This window comes from Orbicella franksi, chromosome 8, assembly GCF_964199315.1.
Source record: "Orbicella franksi chromosome 8, jaOrbFran1.1, whole genome shotgun sequence".
NCBI classification, from domain to species: domain Eukaryota; kingdom Metazoa; phylum Cnidaria; class Anthozoa; order Scleractinia; family Merulinidae; genus Orbicella; species Orbicella franksi.
In genome coordinates, this window is record NC_138152.1 from 11,171,117 (window position 1) to 11,198,531 (window position 27,415).

Sequence of the window (27,415 nt, forward strand, 5' to 3'; positions counted from 1 at the left end):
ATGGATTACCTCAGTCTTTTTATTTATTTTGAATTCCAACAACCAGTGAGAATAATTTATAAATATGTGACAGCTTGTTATTAAAACAAACAGTGCAGTACATGTGTCAGAGCCATGGTCTGTCAGCTGCTCTCTCTAGGTTAAATTTTAACATGTTGTTCAAGGGCAGAAAAAACCACAGGGAAGACAAGCTCAGGTTATTGAGTCAGATAGGAGGCAGTGTGCATTTGATTGCTTGGGGCACCAGACTTGAAATCCGGAGGGAAGCCAAGCTGACTGGTTATGAGTCAGATAGGAGGTAGTGACAGTGGCTGAGTGGTTGGGGCACCAGACTAGCTGAAGTTGTTTCTCTTCAGACCTGAGTTCAGCTCCATCATGGCAGTTGTGAATAGCCAGCTGATAAAATTGGTAATCATAAAGTAATGATTGAAATGACTGAAATTTGATAATCTAGGACCGTAATAATTAGACAGACACTAAAGGATAGGAATATTAGCTATTTGTTGATTTTTTGTCTTATTTGCCCTTCACCCACCACCAGATGTATAAGTACCAATTGTAAAACATTCCTTGATTTTATTTCTTTTAGTTTCTACAGAACTAGACCTTTCCTTAGTTGATTTTCTACTTACACAGCCATTAACTTCTTATTGGTTATCATAGAACAGTCATCTGATCACAAACTTAATGAGTATATTTGATCGTGGCTAACTTCAAGCATACGTAACAACTTCAGATATATTTCCCTAACAGAAGCAGAATTGTATCCTTCAGCTTACTTACAAATGATTGTTTCACACATTGCACTCTCTTGCTGACATATTTGCTAGATGTCTGTTATTTGTGTTGCTTCCATGTACTGTACAAGAAAAAGAAAAAAGTCCAGTAATTATAGCATAATAGCTGTCATAGTGAAAAAACTACTGGACTTTATGTAAAGTTAATGTGTGGCAATTTATAAGATATTTTAAGAAAATTAATGAGACATATGTTAAAAAATCTTTATTTTAAAAGATTACTGCTGAAACTAAATTTTTCTTTTTTTGTAAAAAAAAAGAAGAAAGAAAAAAAAAACTTGCTCAGTATAATATCAATGTACGAAACATGGTTGTAATAACTGGATACCAGTGAATTGGGTAACTAACCTAACATTGCTTGGTATTGAATATTCTTTTAAAAACTAGTCTTCCATTCAGGGGGGAGGGGGGAAGTAGCAATGTTGTCAGCTGCTGCTAAAAGATATGGCTGTGATCATATTCAAATTCAAATTCAGATTTTCATACCTAATGGCATACAATGTACTTACACCTTCGGGAATGAGCTATTTATATAATTAGTTTTTATATTACGTGTCAAATTCAGATTTCCATACCTAATGGCATACATACACATTATCATGCACACGGTCAGACATGCTGCTGAGTCATCAGTTTTAAATTTTGAAATCCAACTGTTTCCAAAAAAAGTGAGGCAAATATTTCATGGAAGATTGTAATTGATTGTATTAATTAATTTATCTTTTCTCTCTTGACCCACGCTGTACTAAAAAAAGATGGAAATTAGTGATGGTAACCAGCATGTAGGTTGGGGGGGGGGGGGGGAGGGGGAGACAGTGAGGCATGAACTTTTCACTACCCATTACCTGTAATTTCCAGACCTTGCCCCTTCCTTAGCTGTTGTTATAATTATGGTGTTTTTGTATCAAAAAATATCTCAAAGGACCTTACAAAATACTTCACTTCATGTTCCATTACCTTCAGTTGGGAATAATAATTATCCCATTGTCTCTTTTCATGCCTTCTTTAGAGATCCCACTCGATTTGCTTGTGGCTGTAAGCTCACCCTTACTCTTTACTTCAGATTTATATAATGCAGCCATTAATGGGAGAAATGGCTGTAAATGGGAATTTGGAGATCCAGCATGTGTGTTTGAGGGCATAAACAATTAAGGTTGGCAGCCTGTTAAGATTTAAAATTGATACATACTTCAGTGTGCGTCATTGACATACAATGCATGTGCTTGAAAGTTAGGTAGGAGAGTTTGAAAGAAGCTAATCAGAGTTAGTTGAGGTGTGGCTGAGAGTAATCCTGGCTTGTTGAGCACTCTCTGAACTTCTCCAGTTCATCTGGCCCGGGTTGTTTGATAATGCTATCCAGTGGATAAATCACTATCCAGCAGATCAGTGTCAGCAAATTAAAACAAACCATGCTATCCACTGGATAGGGATTTATCTTGTGGATTAAGTGTTATCCAGCCTTCGAACAATTGTGGCATTGTTCAATAAATTAATTGCCAATGGGAATGATGGAAGAGTTTGATGTTGCTTGTACCATAAAATGTGCATTATATTGATACACACTAGTCTTAGAGTTACCGAGTTTGATAACATGGCTTTGCTACGTGTATATAGCTGCAGTGAAACCTGTATTAAGCAGACACCATGGGACACTCACTAGCGTCCGCTTAATAGAGGGTGTCCACTCTAAACAGGTTCTAATATATATTAGTGTAATTATATACTGTAGTTCATTATTAACCCTTTTGTAACACAGTGTAACACAGTGGAAGATCAAAGACTGCTCAAAGCACAATGTTCAGTCAGTCAATGCATCAATCTGGAATAATCTACTTAAATTTAAAACGACATCGCTGAACAATGTTAAAGGAGTGAGCTAAGCTTTTAGAAGTAAAATGCCCTTGAAGTGTCCGCTTATTGCTGGTTTTGTGAAACAAAATGGCTTAGTTAAATATTGGTGTCCGCATCGGCTTAACAGAGGTGTCCCTGGATGCAGGTTTATTTTACAGTAAATGTTGGAAGATAATTAAGGGACCTCAAGCTGGTGTCCACTTAATAGAGGGTCTGCGCAACACAGGTTGACTGTAACTATGTTACATGTATAAAAGAAAAAGACTGAACTTTGTTCATGACAGGCCAAACTATAAGAAGAGGTACCGACAACCTGAAGGTTGTTATAACGACAGGGTTGCTAGAGTTGCCCTGTCATCAACAGTTAGACTTAGTGGTAAACATAATTTAGGCAGCCAGCCTGAATAGGTGTTTTTAGTGGTGAGTTCGAACATGATGGTTAAATAAAACTTGTGAAATTTATTAATATGCAATTTTTGTTGTTCAAGCTTAAAAGCAAACAATCAAAAGACGTAATCAGTTAGTGTCATTCTGTTTTCAAAATGATACAGGTGGGGTTTTTTGTATTAAAATTTACGGAATGCATAATTTGTATTGAGGTTTGCAGCTCATTCATGTGACCTGAATAGTGTCTTTTCATTGGATCCATTTGTTTGGAAGTAGCAATGAATTTTGCAAGTATATAAATAGAGAATACCACTGTTTGCATTGTACTTCTAGGTGAAATTACTTAACAGTTGCAGCTGTACAACAGTTTTATCCTAAGGATAAATTCTGACGCTTGCGCTGTCTAATGGGGGAAGTCAGGAGATTATATAAAGGATTTCTATTGGGTGAGTGCTCATGGTGTTAGTTGTAATTATGTTGTTAAGTTTGTCGGATCTTTATATATTACACAATGTAACTTTCAAATTAAGTCATTTAGTTTAATCTGAAAGGGTTAAGGTTGTATGAGTTAGGGTTCAGTTGTACTCTTTGTTGTATCATATATCATTGCTGCGGAGCGAGCGTAGCAAGCGAGCAGCTACATAAACAGGATTTAAGAAGAATATGTAAAAGGGGATCCAAATTCTCGAATTCATTACTTTTTACCAGAATGCATCGCATTTAACCAGAATGCACTGCGCCACTTTTTACCAGGGTGCGTTGGGCCACGAACTACAGGAGGACGCCTTTTCGCGTGGATTCCAGTGAGAAAGATTAGTGGTTGTGTTTTGCTCTGATTTACCTGTAAAACGATGTGAAGGAGATTGTGCCTGCTTTCACAACTCTTGCTTTTGTTCTTAATGCGTGCAGTATGTGAAAGTTTGTAAATCTGGACGATTAATTGTGACATCTTAATTTTAAACTTTTTAAGTATGTCATTTCTTAGCAGTCTCGCCTACTTGGCCGAATTCTTAAATGAAGAGAAATCGTCGCTCCGAAAGCTCGCAGAATAATTAAAACAAACGAAAACCGTAGAACACGCTAATTTCATATATGCTGCGATCTATTTCTTTTCATCCAAACATGAATTTAAGCTAGAGCTTTAGCATTTTCACACATCGCGATGGACGCGTCCTCGACACAGTCTGTCAACATTCTTGAGACATTTAATGCGTATCAATACAGAATTTATAAGTTAGATTTCTGCTCCTACAACTTCCACATCTTTCGATTTGCGAGATCTGGTAAAGGGGAGATTGATGTGTATCTTTTTATGTTCAAACATGGGTCAGATCACTATGTGCTTTTTTGTCACGATCCCTTGTCACACCTTGCCATCCATGTGTCATCATGCATGAAGTTGTAGATGAATCACTGCGTAAAATATGTCACTATCAATAGAATGTGCCGCAGCATTATTATCTTTTAGATACCCTAGTTATTATCTACTAATTAAGCAAAGGAAGCTAAAAATTGAGCCAGTGGAAAAACAAAAATGCTCAACAAAAGATGTTTTACATTCTTGAAAGTAACACGGGTGGTGATTGGGTGGCCGATAGTGAGTGAGTTGGGGCTGGATGGTCCATGTTAAGTGGTCAGGGACATTTTGTTGTTCTTAGGCAAGATAGTTTGCCGTCACAACACCTCTTGATACAAGGAGGACTGGATGCAAGGGTGTACATGTATATGTTGTAGTTTAAACATAACGTATTTTAGGTAAGAATGTCTTAAGCCAGGTTATTTTGTTTTAACTTAGCTTAGATTTTGCAAATAACTTTATTTATTTCTTCATGTTTGGGGGTTTCTTAAAAAAGAATAGCATACCCACCACCCACCTCCCTGACTGTCTTGAACCCTACCCTACCCCTAAGGGGACACCAAAATAAAAAGGACAGGGTTAACGCTGTTCATTGAAAACTTTGAAAAGAACCCCTAAGAGGTACCAAGATCCTCATCGTTTTTAAATGAAAGTCCACCCAGTACCCTACCCAGCCAGGATCCCATTTTAACCCCCACTTTTTTACTTTGTACTCACCTAGATTCGAACACCCAATCTCTGACTTTGTAGTCCACTTTCATCTTCACTTGGCTATGCAAGCAATCATTACAAATTCTTGAATATTTAATGGCCTAATAAGTTATTGGTTTCCAGACTTCCCCAACCCCTTTGATGAAAATTAGACTAGTTTGAAATCATCCTGACCAAAAAAAACAAACATTTTAAACTACAACGTATATACATGTGTACCAGTCTGCCTGGTGAACTGTGGAACTGTTGGGCACTTTGGATAACTGCCTTTGGGGAAGCAGTTACCTGTTGTGGACTAGTGTCCAACTCTAAGAAGAGTACCGGTAATCTTGTTTAAGGGAACTGTGATGCAGTGTAAGCTACAGTAGCCCAGTACCTGCGCAGTGAACTGTTAAACTGTTGGGCCCTTTGAATAACTGCCATGGCTTTTTGCTTTGTTCCTCCATTTTGGTAGCTATAGGAAAAATTCTCTTTCTTTTGCAGTTTTCCTCAAATCTTAGTGATTTCCATAATTTTCAGTGGTTAAGTAAAATGTGATAAGATTTCTAGCCTCTGTTGTCCTGTAAGTTTTGAATTTAGCTTTTAAATTGTTCCTGAACAGGTGATTCTGCTGTTGGAAAAACATGTTTACGTAATAGATATCGGAAAGGACCAGCTGGTTTTAGTCCTCATACTTTGCCCACAGCTGAAGGTGACATGCATGTTTACTTCTAAACAGCAGTATTTAAATTGAGTAAGTTTAATTATTGCATGACCAAGTTAGTCCAGTCAAGGCCAATATCCAAAACCAACCAATCAGATTACTTTATTGCTGTTCCATACTTTCGCTTATGGCTTACTTGTTTACAGGAAATAACTTGGATGTCAAAGCTTATTAATCGTTTTCTTTCAACGTTTTCCCCTTTGTGCCTCGTGCCCATGTGACTCTGGTCACCTGGACAGGAGGATATCAATCAATCAATCCAATTAATCCTTTATTTGTTAGAGCAGGTTCATAATTACAAGATTGAATGAACAATATTGAATCGGCAGCCGAAAGGCTGATGTGGACCTGCTTATAATGGTAAAATAACTAAGATAAAAATAAAACAATAATTAGAATTAAAATACCTTTAAGTTATTAACTTAATAATAAATAAAATCATCTGTCTTGTTTGAAATCAAAATGGCTTCTTTATTAAAAGAAAATTGGAGGATGTCTTTAGAACATTTTCTTAAAATTGATTTAAAGCCTTCTTTACTAATATTAGAAAATTTGACTATTCTATTCAGAAAATTCCAAATAGTTGGTCCCCTGTATTGTAAGGAACTTCTTCCTAATTCTGTTTTCACCCTAATAATATTAAATTGGTTACTGAGTCTTGTAGATCTTGTTGATTTAGAAAATAAATCTAAAATTTGTCTAGGAGCAGACCCTGTGAAGACTTGATGCATCTTAAGTAATATGCATCTCTTATATAAATAGTTAATAGGAAGCCACCTACATTGAGACAGGCATAAACTACCTTCTAATGAAGAAGGAAGATGATTAATAATTCGGCATGCTCGGGCATGAATATGATCTAATTCGTTAAGTAATGATTGGGAACAATTTCCCCATATTGATAATCCGTAGGTCACACTAGGTATAATATAGATAATATAGATACTGCAATAAGCAGGTCCTAATAAGACGACAATGCTACCTCTTCAACAAACTCCATTTTAGGTTGCTCAAAGTGTTGGCACTCTCAAGAACTCAACCATTTCCTCGCGAGAGAGTGAAATGCGAGTACAAACTGAAGCAAAAAATACCGTCGGTGACGTCACCGATGACAGCGGTGTAAGTTCTGGTAAAGATTCGACATTGATGATGGATATAGTCTCACCTACAGAGGACGTCCTAAAACATGCGTATCGGCGGTTGAACAACATGCTTAAAGGCGTGCATGGTGATGCTGAAAAGGCTGATGACGAGAGAGAAACCATAGTCACTGTAGATTTGTGGGATTTTGCCGGGCAGCACCTGTACAACGCTTCTCACCCTGTGTTCCTGTCACCACGTGCAGTGTATATCCTGGTGCACAACCTCAAAGCACGAGATGCCCCAGCCCAGCCCTGTGTTCGACAAGGAACACGTGATCAATTTTTGGAAAACCCAACAACGAGACAAATCTGGAGAATCTGCTGTCATGGCTTGTAACAATCCACAGTACCAGACCAACAGGAGAGGAAATGATTAGCGACTCAGGCGGCAAGCTGCCCTATCTCCGACCTCCAGTGTTCATTGTTGGCACTCATGCTGATAAACCATTCGAGGATATCGAGGCTACGACATCAAAACTACAGCGGGGTATATCTGGTAAGGAATACGATAAGCATGTTATCCGACCATTCTTCAGTATTGACAACACGCTGGGCAAGAAGTCATTGGTGCGCAAGATGAAGAATTTGTTTGTCAAGCCTGCGCAAAGGCGTAAACGAAAAGCAGGTAAACGATTTTGTTGTGCTGGATCACTGATTAAAATAAAACATTTCAGCTTACAATGAACCGACACTTTATATATGACTATTAGCTAACTCAGGTTTAAGTCTGCATTTGGTTTATTCATGAAATTCATCAGTAAAGCAAATTGGTAAAACCGAGGATCTCTTCAAATACTGGCCATGCCTTTCTTAGAATTGACGTTGTTTTGTGTGGAGGGAGCAGTTTGAATATGTATTGCGGTAAAGATAGTTCTTGAAAGATTTACATTGTTTACATCCTCTGCCAAAGATACCGCAGAAGGTTTATTTTTGTTTTGGTTTAAAGGACCATTATTTTTATAGTATGTTTGTTTAATAATATCTTTCCTGAGCCATGTTCTCGAATTGTAGCAGAAAGTAGCACAAATCAGCAAACGTGTGTAGAGAAGACACAGGTAATAAGAGCTCATCTGTAACAACTGCCATTCACCTAGGACTTGACGATTAACTTCGTTTGGATGCTTTACAGCTTGTTGCCATTTGTAATTTACAGGGCGAGGAAGTGACACTGATGTTGCTAGTGACGATGGGATTCATGCTCTTCGGACCAAAATCATGGATGTTTTGAGGAAGGAGCCATACATGGGGGAGAAGATACCAGTCAAGTAAAGTGATATCGCAAGAGAAAGAGATCTTCACACCTTTGCGATAACAACAGTTGCACAAGAGGCCTGTAAAAAGGATTCAGTTGCTATGGTCTCCCATTGAGACCTTTTTGGGTTTCTTTGCAACTAAATTGGTTGCGAATGTCTCTTTCTTTTCAAGTCTTTCATTCATACCCTTTCGTATACTTCATAGTTGTGCACATTGGTAGTGTAGTAAATTTAGGGTCTGTCTGTCTGCAGTCATTTTATCACATCAACACAACTAGTGCTTCCATTTTCCCTCAATCTTTTCATTACTTTGTACTGACCGTATTTTCTCTATTAAACTCTATGGCGTTCATTTCAAACTTGGCCTTGTACATAGACCCGGCATTTAGTTTTCACTGCATGTTTTTGGTCTTGAGTTTATTAGCAAAGGTTTTTGTTTATCATTTTGGACAGCCATATATTTAACCGTTAGAGCTTAACCTAATACTACACCTCAAATAAATGCTGGAAGGGCTTATTTACAACTCTATCTTAGAGAACCAACATTTAATATAAAAAATACGATACTATCCTTGGAAAGAGAGTTTGGAACGTATATACTTTATTTGTAACTGCATTCATTGAAAGATGGAGGAGAGTATTTAGGCTATATAAGTGGAGAGAAGCAAGAAAATACCCTCCAATGGATTTAGTAAAAAAGAAATGCGTCTTCTTATCGAGACACTAGGATTTCTGACGAGCCATGTCTTACATTTGATTAAACTTAAAATTTCTATGAAGTATTACATGGGGATTTTTCATGTACTTTCTTTCGAATTTTACAGGGAAAATATCCGTAAAGATCTCTCGATGGGAATTTTCCATTCATATGTCATCTTGATAACATATAGCATTTCCCAAGATTTTTTCTGTGAAATTTTCCTATTGGAACTATCAATTATCCCTCATGGAATTTTCGAAGCCCATGTTTTGGAATGTCATCGGTTAGGAGATTTCAATACAGCATACACTTTATCACCAAATTATAAAAACTCTTGGTTACAAAAAAAAAAAAGGAGACAAAATAAGAGAAAAATGAAAAATATGAATAAATAAGTAAACGGCGGGAACAAATCACTAAATCAATAAATACCTAGGAATAAAGTAAATTAGCAATAAATAATTGACTAGTAACTTTCAGGTGAATGTTGGCAATATGGTTGAAAGATGTTATGTTTAACTTTGTTTTTAAAAATTTTAAGGGGGAGATGTTTAATATATGAATACTTTTCGAAGCTAATTAGTTATTTTGTTTGATTGTTCTTTAGGTGGTTCAACTTCGAAAAGGTCGTTAAAGCTTTGGTAGCTGAGAATGTGTATCACATGAATGTGGAACAACTTCAAACGTGTGCCAAAGAAGTGTGCTTTATCGAGGATGAAGACCAGTTCTACGCCATGCTACATTTTTATCATGACCTCGGAATGATTGTAAAGCACCGCAGCACAGTCATACTGAAGGCGCAATGGTTAATTGAGCTATTCAAGATGCTGATAACCATACCACCCTTCAACAAAGCGGTACGAAGAGGTTATGCTTAGCTCTTAAAAAGCGTATCTTCTATACGAAACGCCTAGCGTATTCCCCAAGCAAACTCTTGGTCATATGGACCTACGTATATTTTTATTGAGGACAGCTTTTAAATGAGATCTATTCCTCTGGGCGAAGGCAAGCGCATTAGGGGTGTGAGTTACTAAAGTAGCTATTTACCATAGATTAAAACTACGTTCAAATAAAGTCTCAAAGTAATAGCTTAAAATTTGGTAAAACTAAAAGGCTGTCGGGATAGTTAAATTTAGCAAGATTAAGGAAGGTTGTGAAAGACGGACCTGTAAAATGCGGGCTGAAGTCTTAAGATACATCATACCTCAGTGACAAAACTCTTTAGGAGAGGAGTTTTCCGTTTCTTTTCTCTTTTACCGATGCAAGTGAACATACGTGAGACAAATTAAAGAACGCAAGGTCCAGCAGGGTTAGAGTGAAAAATAATCCCTTAGCATTGTAGTATAATTCTGGCCTCGCTAACCATGAGTTTCTCCATATGTCAGTGGTTACAGCACTCAGCTGATATATGGGAGGTAATGGGTTCAAATCCCGTCGGGGACTCAGATTTTCTCTTGTCACATGTTCGGGACATGTTGAACGTTGTTTTCACAAATCTCCTTTGCTTCGGCAAAAAATATTTATGCAACGTAAGTGTGTTTTGTTTGTTGGTAGGATCCCGTAGAATCCAAGTACTGGCTGGAGGTAGAGACAAGCGGTGTCCTGAGCATGGAACTTGTCGATCATGTCTTTTCCAAATTCATTCAGCAAGGCCTTGTCAAGGAAGACATCTTAGACATGATGGAGCGATTTGGTTTGATCGCCAAGTTCTCAGCTTCGCCAAGTAATGTGAAGTACTTTGTACCCGCTCAGCTTAAGTCGCCACCTGAAGACCTTGCTAAACTGGAGCCATCGCCCACCGATCCTTGCCCGTTGTATCTTCATTTTGTGGATGGTTTTGTTCCGCATGGATTCTTCTCTCAGTTTGTTTCAAGATCGATATCTTGGTGTTCCAAGATTGGATCCGTACAACCTCCAAACCTGTACCGAGATGGAGCTTGGTTTGTTGTTGGTCGGCAAATAATACATGATATGATTCTGATTTGCAAAAAGAAGTTCATCAAGATTTCCCTCAAGCAAAGAGCTGAAGAGGAAGCAGTTCCAGTTTCGACATCGCCAGAAACAGCAAGAAGTGTGCGATCGTTTGTGGAAGACACTTTACAAGATTTGTTGAAGCAGTTTCAGTACCTTGGTAATCTGCGGTACGAGTACTGTGTTGCATGCCCCTACTGTCTGCAGGGACGTCAAGTGTGTGCAAACCACAGCCAAACCTTGTGCACACACGAAGATTGTTTGCACCTCCTTGAAATAAAACAAGGAGGACGCTTGATCTGCATGAAGAGCGTCAATGGCAAGGTGCTCACAGTTCGTGGTCTGGAAAAGTGGTACCCACAAGGAACAAGCCAGGTTTGATTTATGAATAAAAAGTAATGTATTTCACAAGTAATAACACCAGTGGTTGACATCGTAGTTCAGCATGGGTGTTGCAAATCAAACGCAAAAGGTATTATCTACCTTAAGTATAATTTTTAGAGGTGAATATTAGAATTGGACATTCTGTTTGGTCGAAAAGCTCATCATATGACGCTATATTCACCCCGCTAGAGCTTGGTTAGTAAGCTCGCCATCTTTGCCATCTTGGGAAGTAAACATGGCGGACAGTTGCTGAATGAAGTTTTCATTTATTCGAAAGACATCGCTCCAAGTCCAGGATATTTGAAAGGATGGAGAATTTTCACAATGGCTGCTGTCGCCCTTGGACCAAAAATCTTCTTAAGAGCTCGTATTCAAGGATTTTAAGAATCGTAAACGCAGTGGTTGCGTCGATCGCCAGCAGGTCAGATCGATTGACCGAAATTTATCCTTCTTCAAACTAAAGGCTTAAGCTACTCATTTTTAGGTGATGATGACAACTGTGAAGGAAGTCAACAACGATAAAACGAAGGTACCGGATGAATTTATTTTTCGTAGGTAGAGTTTCGCTCGTTTGTTTTGCTCCCGAACTCGATGATCGATGTACTACGGCTGCATACGTGTATGCACACGAACAATTGCGTCTGTGTTTTTATGTTTTAGTCCGTTATTTTGTAGTCCTTGACATTCACGTCTGAAAATTATACTTGAACAATTATTCGCCTCAGGCTCAGTGAACATTGGTGAATATTCACTTCGACTTCGTCTCGGTGAATATTCACCAATGTTCACTTTGCCTTTGGCGAATAATTAGGGACTTTAAGGTACGCTACGGCGAGGTGCTACTACGGCTACTTTGGCCGCGAGGGACTAGGTTGACAACGGTGTTTTACCCGCCAAACTCAAGTGATTAAGATTTTGCTGTACGGCAACGGTATGTGCAGTCTCTACGTGTCTTTACAAAAATGAGTACTGTACGGGTCCGCAAATGATCCCAGGACCACAAATGATGCCGGACCGGAAATGATCCCCATATTGGACCGCAAATGATCCCGACTAAAAAAAAAAATGGCATGGATTTATATCAGAGGAAGGTGAGAACATGTACAAAAAATATGAACTAAAAACATCTTTTGTCATTTTACAAAAAAATATTCCACAGTTGCTGTTTTGTTCTTCGAACGGTACAGATCGTTTTCACTGTCACGCAATAAAAAAAAATAATAAATCGAAAACCCACCAATGGAAAAAGCTAAGAAATTGTGATGTACGTTAAAGAAGATAACTAAATAAGACACTTCTCCAAGTTTCAGGCCTGCGCGTTTCCCCAAACTTCAGAAATTCGTCGTAAATGTTTCCCAAAAATTTACAGAGCCCAGTAAGAAAACGCCATGTTGATATACATCCGTGGTACACCAATATGGCGGCTGGAATGTAGTGTAAACATCTGGAACTTACTTTGGCTTTCTAGGCGACTGATTATCAGTACTAAACAAACAAGCGTTTATATAAGCACTTTTCCTAATGCTCTAACTTCTAAAAAGGCTCAAAATCATGAGATAAGTATACATTTTTCAACAAATTCGACCGTAGCCTTGTGTCACGCAACCTCCATAACCCTGAAATTCAAAATGCTCTGGTTTCCAAACGAAGCACGCTAATTATAAACAGATATAAATATACCGCTTCTTTTGCCTGATGAGGATAGAAATACGTCACGTGAAGACGATCTATTGAATTAGAAGTCTTTACATACTTGTAAACATTCTCGAAATCCCAGTGGCGAAAGTATCAAACATCTATCAAACAGCTAACACTCAAAACGAAGTGCAAGCCTTGGCCTTGCTTGGTCATGAAGCTGAACTTCATAACTACAGCTTGGAATTTTGGCTTCTTAGAATGCTCAAGTAGTCATTTCCGAGGAATCAAAGCCAAAATACGACCGAGGAAAAATTACAAAATAAATTTGTTCAAATTTCCAGTGCTACACACTACGTGTTTTGCAACGTGATGAAGCGTTGTAGGCTTGTGGGTCTACTCAGGTGACAGCGTCTTCCTTAATAGTTGCTTCATGGTTAGATTTTAGTTTAAAACTTTCAGACGAGTGGCGTTAATGGCTGATAAAATGTGATTTAACTATAACACCAAACTATCAATGTTTAACAAAGGAGGATATGTAGCGTATGTTGCACTGATCATAATTTTACTGAGAATTGCAAGAAATGCAAGCCAAGTCGTGTTTTAATGATTGAGTGGTGATATTCATAACATCGTAGTTAGCAAAAAAATTTAGTCGAAAGTATGAAAAAAAAAGCAAGTTGTAAGCCACTATAATTATAACATGGCTTTAATAAAATCATCAGCATTCACGAGCGCCAATTCCTTATCCACACCATCCCACCATCCATGCCATTCCTGATTTTTTAGTCGGGATCATTTGCGGTCCCTATCGGGGATCATTTCCGGGCTGGGATCATTTGCGGTCCAATTTGGGGATCATTTGCGGTCCGGGATCATTTGCGGTCCTGGGATCATTTGCGGACCCGTACAGTACTTTCAAGGAAACCAGAGATCATTCTACTTTCATACGAAATAGGCTTGATTAATGACAATGATTTCCTTCTCCTGTATCCGTCTTATATCTCCCAGAACTCAGATTTGCCTTGTAGAACTTGATAGAACCGCCTGTAATTCCAACCACAAAACAAAATATAAACTCTGATATACTGAAAAAGCTCGATTTCAACACGGACAGGTTGTTCGTACAACGATTACGTGATAAGCCCGAAAATGCAAAACTTTCGATTATAATAAATACATTTTGAACGGTAACAAACAATTATTGTTCAGATTAGAACATACGAAGCTTTCTTATGATAAACGGCTGTTCGGCCCGATACTAATATGACTGAATTGATCCTCTCGCGGTAGGTATTAAAATCTTTCAAATTTTCTATACAAATGACAAAGAAACAATGATCTTAGAACTGATTTTTATGATTGAGAACTTTATCTTCAAACTAGGCTGTTCAAACAGTTAAAAAAGCGTTAAAATGAGAAGTAAACTGCAGGCTTATACTCACGTAGTGAAGAGTACGTGAAACCAAGCACTTTCCCGTAGTAGAAAGGAAGGCTACGGCGGGAAAGCCGTACTGGTACGCGCGTCATGACGTCACCGGAAGTGATCTTCACTAACTGCCGTGGTACTACAGCCTAGCCGTACCATACCTTAAAGTCCCTATTGTTAAATATCAGGCAACAGTCGTCCCTATTACTTGTCTATGGGGAAGCATTTAAATTGAAGAATGCGGAAGTTATTCATGCAAAGAACTGAAGATCTGTTGAGGTCGCAATCAATAGTAATGGGATTCCGCTGTTTTGTTCACATCTGACAAGCTTGGTATAAAACCATCTGATAAATTTCCACACTTGTTCCCTTGTATTTATTTTGGTTTTCGTGACGCGCACCCAAGTAATCCAAGTTGAAGAAGTGATGCAGTCTTGCATTGCAGGAAAGAATTATCTCATGCCCGCTTACAATATAAACCGACAAAATTGGCTGCATTTCTATGAAGACGTTTTCATTCTCTTGCCACTGTAGCTGGTAAATCCCAGGGCAAGCCAGCACAAGGTAATCTAGGGACGTCCGATAGAGTTTTGAATGTAACTCTCTTAGCCAGTGAGTGGCGTTCGTCAAAGGGGGGCTTGTCAACCATAAGCAGAGAGCTTGCCTTACAGCTGGCGCAATTGAAGGTACACGTCACTCTATTAGTCCCACAGTTTGCCTGCTCTGAAGAAGAAAGGAGGGTCGCTAAAAGCCAAAATATTGCCATTAGAGAAGCAGAGAGACGCCCGGGCTACGACTCCCTTGAATGGTTGAGCTTCCCACCAAGAGACCTTGCCATTGACGTCGTTCTGGGTCATGGAGCGAAGCTTGGTAAACAAGTCCAGGTCATTAGAGAGTCGCACAGTTGTAAGTGGGTCCAGGTAGTGCATACTGCACCCGAGGAACTCGGAATGCACAAGAATTATCCCGAGGCCATTTCGAAAGGTGAAGAGAAGAACAGAACCGAAGTAGACCTGTGCAAGTTGGCCAATGCTGTTGTGGCTGTTGGACCCAAGTTGAAGGAAGCCTACTCTGCTTACCTGCGATCGTGCAAAGAACGCCAAGATGTAATTCAGCTAACTCCAGGTATTTTCAGTGAATTTTCAGTCGTAAAGCAAGCCACTTTCGACAGCGAGAAGTTTAGGGTGCTGATTTTTGGCCGCGGTGACCAAGAAGTCTTCAGTCTCAAAGGATATGACATTGCTGCTAAAGCAATAGTTGAACTGGGAGACAGCTCGTACCGTCTGATATTTGTGGGCGCACCAGATGGAAAAGAAGAGGACGTCGCAAACAAGTTGCTGCACTGTGGAATCTCTAAAGATCAACTGGTGGTCAGGAAATTTGTCCAAAACAAGGAGAGATTGAAGGAGTTGTTTTGCGAGGTCGACCTTGCTATCATGCCGTCCAGGACGGAGGGTTTTGGACTGACTGCGCTGGAAGCCTTGTCTGCTGGTCTTCCCATTCTTGTGAGTGGAAACTCGGGTTTTGGAAATGCACTGCGTTCGTTACCATTAGGCAAGCCATTTGTGGTGGAGTCAGCCGAGCCTAAAGAGTGGGCCAACGCAATCGAAGCTGTCCGTCTGAAAGAGCGAGCAGAGCGGTTGCAAGAGATTCGAAGCTTACGAACAAGCTACGATAATGAATTCAGCTGGAAGGAGCAGTGTGAAGCTCTTGTTCGAAAAATGTGGCGGTTAGTTCATGGTAAGACTTTCATTCGTCGCGAAGTTTGCTCTGTGGGTCCAATATAATGGAATTGTTAAAAGTTATTTCAACACATGTCGTTTGGAAAGTAAAGGTTAGGCTTTTTCTTGGCCTTATTCTCGAAAGGTGATGTACACTTTATGAAAAGGTTTTTTCAAGATGAATGTAAATATGTATTGTGGTTAAAGACCTCTGAACGAAAATATTCGAAATATTGAAAAACAAGTTCTCTAGATGACAAGTCAAATCAATCGCGTGCAGAACATATCGTATCAATTCATTGCACAGAAGACATTTCGCAGTCGCCAAAATAATGTAGAGGATTATTTGAAATAATTGATACCACTCTTACAAGCAATGTATAAATTTTACACGTGGGAGAAATCTTGTCAGAGGAAAGAGATTTGTGTGAAAGACGTGAAGTGCTTAGTTTTCGGAGCCAATGTTTTGGAAAGTTTATCAGAGAAATGAAAACAATTCTAATTAGTTTCTGTATATACGAAGACGATTACTTTAAGTTTCATTTGAATACAAACATAAAACAACAGTTATCCACTGGATAGTGATTTAACCGGTGGATAGCGTTATCTGCCCTTTGATCAACTGACCCCTGTTATCCACACTTTTCATAGTTTTTCTTGAACTGGAAGCAAAGTTTAACGATCTAGGGATAACACTCGCTCTACAAGCGAATCCCTGCATCAAAGATTTGGTGCCAATCCTATGTGAACAGTAGTGCTTCTGATGGCTAGTAACTTTTTCTTTATTATTGCTAAGAAGTTTTGGTTTGTTTTGGACTGTTAACAAGTTATTCGTCTCAAATGAAATCTTCTTTATACAAAATATGTACACTCGTCAGTGGCAAATCTTTCTTGTTACTCATAGTTTCTACCAGTTGTTTATTTGTTACATACACTGTTCTCTCTCACAGGTTAACAAGGCTAGACCGCTTCACTGTGGCGATACATGACTCAAGAAACTCCTGAGGAAACAATGAACTGTTGCAACTTTTTAAAACTGAAGGAAAGAATGCGTTTGCCGGAAGAACTTTATGTTAAATTAACATGCACATTGTGTAGCACAGGTATTATACAACTGGGAAATAAGTTTAAAAGCGTAACTTCTAACATCAATGTCAGTTGAAGCCCGTCTCAAGAGCACTCAGTGCGATGAACTTATTATTACGGGCACTTCTTTCGACCAGAAGAAAACGCCTAGTCAGTCATTTTCTTGTTATTTTTTTAAAGAATCCCTTGAATACGACCACAATATTATGATTTAGTTGTAGTGATAGTAACGGGATTCCACTGTATAACCTCTTAGAATTCTGAGATGTTATCATACAGAAGTAGCTTAAAGTTTTACGTTTCCCAATTTTTTAATTTGACAAATAGTCCATTTTAGCTTCCCGTGCTACACGAAGTCTTTGCAAAACATTCCAAAAGACGGGTGCTTTGATGATATATTTTTCACGCAAAGTATTAACACTTTTTAGTTTGAGAATTTATCGTATAGTGTAGCTGTCGCTAAGAATTTAAGTTTACACTCTGTGTTTCGGAAAAGGTCGAACATTTTCATAAAAGACCTACATGTGATAATGTAAAAGGCGATTATATTATTCCAAATGAGAAACAGAATCAAGTATATAAATAGATTTTGAAAAGAAAGTTTGAAACAGTATGGTATTTTATATCTTCAAAAAGTTAACCTGTAAATATGTCCTAAAACTTAGCCTGTTTAATTTTTGTAGGGTTCTCCAATTAACCCTGTGGTACAAGTGAAACTTGAATAGGAACGTGTCCAAGTAAATAGGCCCTTTGCAGCTGGGGTCACGTGACCAAATTTTTCCTAAAAAATTTTTGTATTATGGACTATAAGTAAAAGAATGCCAGAAATGGAAAGAGCGCATCGAAAATACCAAAATGGCCAAGTTTGAGGCCCCAGGAAAAAACGAGTAAGTTTATACCATAGTTTGAATTTTCGGAAAATTTAGAGGATTCGTATGGAAAATGTTGCTGGAGAGCAAGGTCTTGCTCTCCAGCAACATTTTTCCATACAAATCTTCTTATTCTTTCAAAAATTCAGACCATCATAAAATCTCATTCTCTGATGATGGGGGCCTCAAACTTGGCCATTTTGATATTTTCGACATGCTTTTTCCATTTCTGGCATTCGTTAAGTCATAGCCTATAATTTTATGAAAAGTAGGTCACGTGATGGCTTAGCTGTAAAGGGCCTATTGATTGAAAGACTGATCAATTCATTTAACGATCGTCAAGGTCGCGCAGGACCTTCACCCACGAATAAATTTATATGATTTTTATAAACCAAAATTGTGGGAAAGGTGTCGCCTTTTAAACATTATTTTTTTAACTCTCTGAAACATTTTTAGAATTCGAATTCGCTAAGAATTAACGGGAATATTCGCGGATGACTGTTATCTTCCGGGCACATCGTGTGTTACCGTGATACTTAAAGCTACTAAAGTTAGAAGTACGTAAACTTTGATTTTGTACCCGAAGCTTTCAGCTCCAGGAGCTTAGTGAATTAAATTGGTTTATAGCGTAGATTCAAGTTACAAGGTAAAAAGTAGGTTATGGGCACTTCAAGATTGCATAGAGAAACAATAAATATTAATGGAAAGTCCAGTGGTATTATAGTGATAACGGGCGGAGTATGGAAAGGTGATGAGAAGCTCTAGTGCGCTGGACTCGGATCGAGCGGTCCTGGTGCGAGGCCTGGCCAGAGTCATTGTGTTTTTCCTGGGCAAGACTCTTCTAGCCTGCGTTGCAGCCGGACGTGTCATAAGATCCCCGATATAGTCCGTCTGTGAAACGGCTCCCAAAAGCTTGTTCTGATATCCCGCATGGATACACGGATCTATGTATCCGTTTCTGATTGGCTAGTTTCTTACGCGCCTTGTGATTGGTCATATTCTTGCGAAATATATCACGCAATGCTAACAATAGAGTGACAGGCCTACACAACTCCTATCCACGTGTATTAATAAATAGCCGCTTTGAAAATTTTCCTCGAAGTAGTATATCTCTAAGGATCTGCCCCTTTTGTATGATACGATAGGGGGATCTTTGAATATTTTGCTAAGCAATAATCCAGTGTTTTTAGGAGGATATTTCAAGCGTAGAGCCGTTAGAGGTCACAGTTCTGTGTGGTTTCCGCTGTTATCCGCTTGCAATTTGTAAGAGTTTGACACCTCTGTTTTTTGCCACGTGCCAGTCTTTTTTGGCTCATTTGTACTGCAGGATATGTTTTAAGCTCTCTAAAAGTTAGCTCTGGAGAGACAAAGTTTGAAATATTCCGCGAACATGTTGGTTACTTGCATTTTGTATTATTACGCCGGGCCCGGCTGTTTGATTAACTGTTGCAAGTTATGCTGCTTCTTGTTACGGTTGTCATATTTATCTCTGTCCGGCTTCGCCAGAGAATATGATCTTCCATAAGCGATCGCAATGGCGATATTACAAAGTGAACAGTGGAACCGCTTTTCGAACAGAGCATCGGCAGCGATCGGAAGGCACCGGAAAATCAAAGATTTCCCGTAGCCCGTCGGCAAATTTACAAAAATATTTTGACCTCCAAGAAATTCGCGAAGCGAGTTTTCATGTTCCGGTAGAAGATTATCGATTTCAAACTGCTCTCTCACGGATTTGAACGCTTTTTGTCAATCTTCTTCTGTTATTGCAGACATCTTATTTCCAACTCGAAGAAGATCTGACGTTTAATAATGTACAAATGTTCTTGGGAAACCCGCACACAATTATTTTTAGCATTACGTGACAGTGACGTGGTCGCTTTCGCAAGAATTATCCAATCAGAAAGTGCCTAAGAAACTAGCCAATCAAAAATGGATATACAGACTGCGGGATATCAGAACAAGCTTTTGGGAGCCGTTGCTCAGACGGACTATACCGGCGGTTCAGACTGTCTGTGACGCAGGCTAGACTTTTCACTCTCACAAGGCCTCTCTCCGCTCAGGTGTATAAATGGTCCCCGGTAAATTGTTAAGATTATCTGGCAAAGTGCAGTTGGGGGAGGGAGTAAGTTATGATGGACTAGCATTCTGTCTCCTGGAGGAATAGCAATACTGTTGTTATATCCCGTGCGACTTACACGAAGTCGTGGTTAGATGATATATATTTAGTGTGACTCACATGAAGTGTGTGATAATAAATACCATGTGCTTTTGGAGCGTTACATTGGCGACGAGGAGAAAAACAACAGAGAATTATGACGGAACAAACAGCAGCAACAAGTGGAGCAGCACAAGCGATTCAAGTCGTCACAGAGACTAGAAACCTTCGAACACAGCCATTTATCATCCCCGACGAAGCGAACAGCGTCGGCAAAGCATGGGAAGAATGGCTGGAGGGAATTGAACGAGAATTCCGATACTTCAGAATTACGAGGGCCGTCGATAAGAAGGATGCTATAATAATTTACGGCGGGAAAGAGATAGCTCGATTAGAAAAGAGCCTACCGGATCCAGAGGTGGAAGATGTGTACCTGAAGTTGCGTACTAAGCTGAATGATCACTTCACTCCAAAGAAGAATAAGCATCATGCGAGGTATTTATTTTTGAAAATGAGGCCACACATGGGTGAAACCACAAGTGCATACGCGGCAAGGCTGCGAGAGAAAGCGAAGGAATGTGAGTTTGGAGCTACATTCGACGAGAGAATTTTGGAGCACATAATTCAAACCATTGATAACAAGAAGATGATTGAGGAAGCCATTAGCAAGACGTGGGATCTAACACGATTTCTGACCGAAGCAAGCCAGACGGAGGATATTGCGAGGCAAATGAAAGATATGGGAAGTGAGAATGTTTCCCGTGAGAATGTTTCTCTTGTGCATTCCGATTTGCAATACTCCAAACAACAAAGCAATGGATCCAACGAAACACAGCGGCCTGGGAAAAAGCACAAATGTCAATATTGTGGATTGTTTGGAGTCCATGAGAAAGGGAAAGATTGCCCTGCCTATGGTAAGAAATGCCATAAATGCCACAAATTGAACCATTTCTCCTCTGTATGCAAATCTGAGATTACTCGTAGCCACAAGTTCAGAAGACAGAAGCAAAGTAAACGGAAAAGCAGTGGGAGAATTAAGAAGACAACTGAAGATGCAGAATCCACGAGCTCGGATGATGATTTTTTCGGCCAGGCAGTGCAACACTTAAAGCAGGCCAAGAAGATAAGAGTGATTGGCAAAAATGGTGATGATTATCGAACTGTTATGGTGAGATTAAATGACGTGGATGTCTTGATGGAAGCTGACAGTGGGGCGGATGTTAATATTATGGACGAACACCAGTTTAAGGCATTCAGCCACAGAACACATGACAAGCCAATCCTTGCAAACAGTAATGTCAAGTTGCGTACTCTCCAGCACAAACTCGAGGTCAAAGGAGAATTTCAAACTGTGATTCGTAATGAGACGTGTGGGAAACCGACCAAATTTGTTGTAGTGTCAGGAAGGATCCAATCACCTCCACTGATTAGCAAGGAAACACTAATAACATTAGGAATGTTGAAGATTCAACCAGATGGCAGCTTCGCTGAGCCCAATGATCTGGCCATATCTGTGGAGAGACATAATGCTAACACTGTTAAACAGGCAGAAGGTGAACAGGATATGAAAGATTTAATCACCAAGTATAGCCATTTATTTCAAGGTATTGGCAAGATAGAGGACAAGAAGAATGGTGGCGAGATCCTAAGCCGATTCCATATGAAACCCGGAGCAGTGCCGGTAGCACAGAAACCTAGGCAGGTACCATACTATCTTCAAGAGCCGCTGAAAAAGTGGTTGGACTTAGGCATTCAAGAAGATATCTTCGAGAAAGTACCTGACGATGAACCAGTTACCTGGTGCTCCCCTTTGGTGGTGCAACCAAAACCGAGGTTTGCAGGTTTGCGATTGGACCAGCTGGAACCACACATGATCAGAGCGAGTGTTGACTTACGAGTTCCGAACCAGTACATGGAAAGGAGCCGGATCTCACAAGCACCAATAGTGGAAGATTTCATTCACAAGTTCCATGATTGCACTATCTGGACAAAATTGGATCTCCGACAGGGGTACCACCAGCTAGTACTACACCCAGAATCGAGATCAGTCGCTACCTTCAGCACCCCCTGGGGTAATTTTAGACCTAAAAGGCTTGCATTTGGTGCAAAGGCGTCACAAGATCTGTTTGATGAGGCAATGTACAGAGTTTTTGGCGACATTCCCCAATGTCTTAACCAGAGGGATGACATCTTGATTGGAGCGAGCAATTGGAAGGAACACAATGAAACACTGGAGTCAGTATTTCAGAAAGCTGAAGATTATGGAATCACCTTCAACGAGCCTAAGTGTGAATTTGGCCAGAAACAAATCACCTTCTATGGTTACTAATTTGGCCAGGGTGATTTAAGACCTACACCGGAGAAGGTACGGGCCATCCATGAGTGCAAACCCCCTCAATCGAAGGCAGAGGTAAGAAGTTTCCTTGGTATGACTGGTTATCTAACCAAATTTATACCTCGGTATGCTTCGCTCACGAAACCACTGAGAGAGCTTACTCACAAGGAGGCTAAGTTTCACTGGGGAAGAGAGGAAGATGACGCATTTGAAGAATTGAAAGCCAACATCTCCAGCAAGGATACAATGGCATTCTTCAACCCCAAGCTACCAATCATGGTGAGAGTCGAAGCTAGTTACAATGAAGGTTTATCAGCTGGCCTTTTTCAGCAATCTGCCAGGGGCTGGCAACCAGTGCATTTCATAAGTCGTACTCTGACTGATGTGGAAAAGAGGTATAGCCAGACAGAGAAGGATGCTTTATGTGTTAAATGGGCCAAGGATCGATTTTCTATCTACCTTCTTGGTGCACCCAGGTTTACGATTATTACTGCACACAAACCACTCCTGCCATTGTTTAATAAGCCAACGGCGAAGCTTCCCCCCCCGGATCGAGAAATGGGTGATGGACATGCAGGATGTCGACTTTGAAATGAAATACGAGCCTGGTAAAGATGAGGCTGACCCTCTAGATTTCTTGTCAAGGCACCCATTACCAGTTGTTGGAAACAATGACACTGAGAAGATTTTGAAGGCAAGCATTGAAACGGTGCATGCAGTGGTGCTAGACAGAGTTAGAGAAGAAACACATCGTGATAGAGCTTTGCAAAAACTGAGCCAAACTATCAGGAAAGGTAATTGGGAGACCAGCAAGAAGGATGCTGACCTGGCACCATTCTACCCGATTAAGGACGAAATTTACGAAGCACAAGGTCTGATATTCAGAATGGAAAGAATTGTTTTACCAATGGTGTTACAGCAGAAAGTCATCAGATCAGCCCACAAGCTGGGACATCTGGGAACCATCAAGACGAAACGGATGCTTAGGGCTAAGTATTGGTTCCCCGGCATGAATGCGATGATTGACCAAATGATAGGTCATTGTTTTGACTGTCAAGTTACTACCAAAGATCGCAGACAAGAACCTATCAAACCATCGGTGATCCCGAAGGAACCTTGGGAAGAGATTTCAATCGATTTCGGAGGACCTTACCCAGACGGTCATTACAACTTGGTAGCAATTGATCAAAGAACCCGATACCCGGAAGTAGAGGTGGTGTCCTCAACAGCAGTGAAGCCGACTAAAGAGAAGTTGAAGAAAATGTTTGCTCATCACGGTGTACCCAAACGAGTGCAGTCTGACAATGGTCCGCCATTTAATTCGAAAGAGTTTGCAACCTTTGCAAAAGAAGAGGGTTTTGATCATCATCGTGTGACACCAGAACACCCCGAGCCAACGGCCAGGTGGAACGGTTTATGCAAGTGTTAAACAAGACGGAACAAATCGCCCATCTCGAGGGAAAAACCGGACTTGACAGGAATATGGCTGTCTGTGATATGTTGATGGCATATAGGGACACACCTCACCCTGCCACTGGGGTTACTCCATACCAAGCTATGTCGAATAGGCCTATTAGGACCAAACTTGATCACACAGTACCAAGAGGAAGAAGTGAGCAGGATGAGCTGATCGATGAGAAAGACCGAGTATATAAAGAGAAGATGAGACGCGATGGCGTGAATATCAAAGAACACAACTTCTGCGTGGGAGACTATGTCCTACTTAGACAAAAGAAGGTGAATAAATGGTCGACCGCCTATGAGCCTATCTTCTACACAGTTATCAGAATTAGTGGTTCGACGATCATGGCAAGGCGAGTTACAGATGGTCGTGAGATAACCCGAGATTCAAGCCAGTTTAAATTGGCTAATGCTATCATGCATGAGGAAGGTGTCAAAGGAGAAGATAGTGAGGATTGGAGAGAAACACTACTTATGAATTCTGGCAATCCAAGCACAGTCCAGTCCAGCAGTCCAGTCCAAGCCATCCCTGAACAAAGTGATTCTGCTGAAGAGACTGTTGCAAACGGATCATTAGGGCATGCCAACCAACAGTTGGAAGAGCTTCCTACAGTTCAGACAGAAGAAGGTTCTACTTCCAGCTCTCCTACTCCCAGAGTACAGTCATCTAGGCCTAGACGAGAGCGAGGTCGACCTGCTTATTTGACTGATTACGTCACGTGACATGTTTACATTAATTTTGATCGGACACCAGAAGCATTTAGAATATGCAATTGAGTTGAACTGCAGTATTAATTAGATAAACTTTGATATTTTGTTATGAGCATACTAACCTACTAACCCACTAGTTTTAAACATTAATTAGTCACATTAAGTCTCAAGACTCTCGGTTCTGATTGATTCAAAGACTCTGGAACATTGAATTGGATTTTGCCATCCTGTGTTATTATTTTATTGTATGTGGACTGTGTAGACAACTGCGAAAAGGGGGAGATGTTATATCCCGTGCGACTTGCACGAAGTCGTGGTTAGATGATATATATTTAGTGTGACTCACATGAAGTGTGTGATAATAAATACCATGTGCTTTTGGAGTGTAATAATGTACAAATGTTCTTGGGAAACCCGCACACAATTATTTTTAGCATTACGTGACAGTGACGTGGTCGCTTTCGCAAGAATTATCCAATCAGAAAGTGCCTAAGAAACTAGCCAATCAAAAATGGATATACAGACTGCGGGATATCAGAACAAGCTTTTGGGAGCCGTTGCTCAGACGGACTATACCGGCGGTTCAGACTGTCTGTGACGCAGGCTAGACTTTTCACTCTCACAAGGCCTCTCTCCGCTCAGGTGTATAAATGGTCCCCGGTAAATTGTTAAGATTATCTGGCAAAGTGCAGTTGGGGGAGGGAGTAAGTTATGATGGACTAGCATTCTGTCTCCTGGAGGAATAGCAATACTGTGATCGCCGGAAATGAAGTATGAGTCGTCCTTCGACAGCAGATTTCAACTGTAGCGAACGCTATGTTTGAGACATAGGTATAGCGGTAGGAGAGCGTAACCCGCTTGAACACTTCGTTACGTTTTATATACGGCTTCTAATGACTTAAACGATGGTGAATGTGGAGGTAAATAAAAGTTTTGTGGTTAGAGTAGTAATATAGGACCATGTATATGACTGTGTAGTACTAGGTAACAGCCTGTAGTGTGTGTGCTGACGGATGGCTATATGGAGCTGTTCGTGGCTTTGTGTGGTTATGAAAGGCTTTGTAGAGGAATCTCTGTTTAAATAATATTTACGTTATTAGGATAAGCCCTTCAGTTTCTGATCGAACTGCAAAAGTATTACTCTGAATATTAAAAGATCATTGCACAATTAACTGACTCTAGAAGTTTGAACGCGATCTATTAAATACTTCGTTTATGTGTAATGCGGGTTTAAAAATTCAATATTTTACAGTTAACTTATGAGCTCATTTACGCTTTTGGGCGGAAATATTGCAGTTTTTCAGAGGCAAAATCTCCTCCAATTTACACCTGAAGGACTAAAACTTTCACCACTTACTAAGTTTCATCATCATCTGTCCTCATTGCGCCATGGGACACATAAGGCCTCACTAAGTTTCACTACCTCTTTAATCTTTTTTAGTCAAGTTGAGTCTAGCGTGACGCCTTCTTTACGTAAAGTTGTATACTAGAACGACTACATCAGCAAAGACTTAATAGAATGGCCTTGTGCGGGGGGAAATATGCAGGGCTATCTATGACTCTGTATGGCTATCGTGTATAGACAGCTGTATAGGCTGTGTATGACTTTGTATGACTAGGGTTGTGTATGACTTTGTACGACTAGGGCTGTGTATGACTTTGTATGACTAGGGCTGTGTATGACTTTTTATAGGCCTACTCTGGGACCTTAAGTCGCCTAAAGTCGCCTTAAGTCGCCTAAAGTCGCCTTAAGTCGCCTTAAGTCGCCCTAAGTCGCCTAAAGTTGCCTTAAGTTGCTATCGGTTACGCAATGTTAAAAAGGTTTCAACACACTCAAATTGCCCCATGTAGAAGGTTATTAGACTCGTAACTGTCATGTTAGGGTAAACTCCACTCTAACCCTATGGAGGAGGAAGCACGATGACCCAATGGTTGGTGCAATGGACCCCAAAAGTGGATCATTGCATTGTGTTCATACTCTCATAGTGCCTCTCCTCACCCAGATGTGTAAATGGGTACTGGATATGGAACAGGGGGGGACAGGGGGGGGGGGGCAGGGTGCAGCAGAGGTAACCTCGATAGTTGTGCTTTTAATTTTTTTTAACACTCGTTCCCAAAGCATTGGAGCCATCTAAACCCCCCTTAAAGGGCCCTAGTCAGCCAAACCTTTGTTTTTGTTTACATACAAGAGGTTGGCTTTTATGCTTTATTCGGAGCATGTCAAAGCAAAGAAAATCACTGTGAAGCTACTGAAGATAAAGGGACATACTTTCAGGAACAAAACTTACAGTAGAGCAACAAGACTTTGCCTCACCATGCAATATCAATAATTTTGATGGCATCGAAAATAGCAGAGGCTGACTAGGGTCCTTTAAGAAGCTGAGGACCCGACAATTACAAGGCCGTGGCTCCCTTATACATAAAAAACCCTAATATTATTATAGTCTTGCACCTCTCTAGCCCCCATGTTAGCAGGAATAATTTCTACATGTGGACAACACTTAAATAGGAATGACAATCTGATGTATACTCTCTCACAGATGGCTTTTTATTTCTATTAAGTTTTCTCTTTTTTTTTTCTTGTATTTCATTGTAAAAGAGTTAATAATTAAGATGACACTCTGTGTTGCCATCAGGAAATATATTAAATGTGGAAGGATATAACAAATGACTATACTGCAATAACTTCATTTAAGCTTATTAATTTTTGTACGGTATTTCTGAATCAAATCTTCCGAGGACCTACAGTGTATAATT

At 40.0% G+C, this 27,415-nt stretch overlaps 2 protein-coding genes and 1 pseudogene across 3 annotated transcripts; all 3 read left to right on the plus strand.

Annotated features, from left to right (window-relative positions):
- The first annotated feature begins 266 nt into the window (after window positions 1-266).
- LOC145495893 (uncharacterized) lies at window positions 267-11,612 on the plus strand (annotated as a pseudogene). Its single transcript, XR_014050486.1, has 6 exons — window positions 267-408; window positions 5,705-5,794; window positions 6,812-7,573; window positions 8,102-8,213; window positions 9,509-9,758; window positions 10,456-11,612. The product of XR_014050486.1 is annotated as an uncharacterized LOC145495893 (transcript).
- Window positions 11,613-14,419: 2,807 nt separating this feature from the next.
- Window positions 14,420-16,201, plus strand: LOC145495661 (D-inositol 3-phosphate glycosyltransferase 1-like). Its single transcript, XM_081475285.1, has 2 exons — window positions 14,420-14,456; window positions 14,855-16,201. Exons 1-2 carry the CDS (start codon window positions 14,420-14,422, stop codon window positions 16,105-16,107), a joined length of 1,290 nt encoding a protein of 429 aa, XP_081331411.1. The 3' UTR covers window positions 16,108-16,201.
- Window positions 16,202-20,308: 4,107 nt separating this feature from the next.
- On the plus strand, window positions 20,309-22,480 carry LOC145494159 (uncharacterized). Its single transcript, XM_081473621.1, has one exon. The coding sequence runs from the start codon at window positions 20,309-20,311 to the stop codon at window positions 22,478-22,480; it is 2,172 nt and encodes a 723-aa protein (XP_081329747.1).
- The last annotated feature ends 4,935 nt before the right edge of the window (window positions 22,481-27,415 follow it).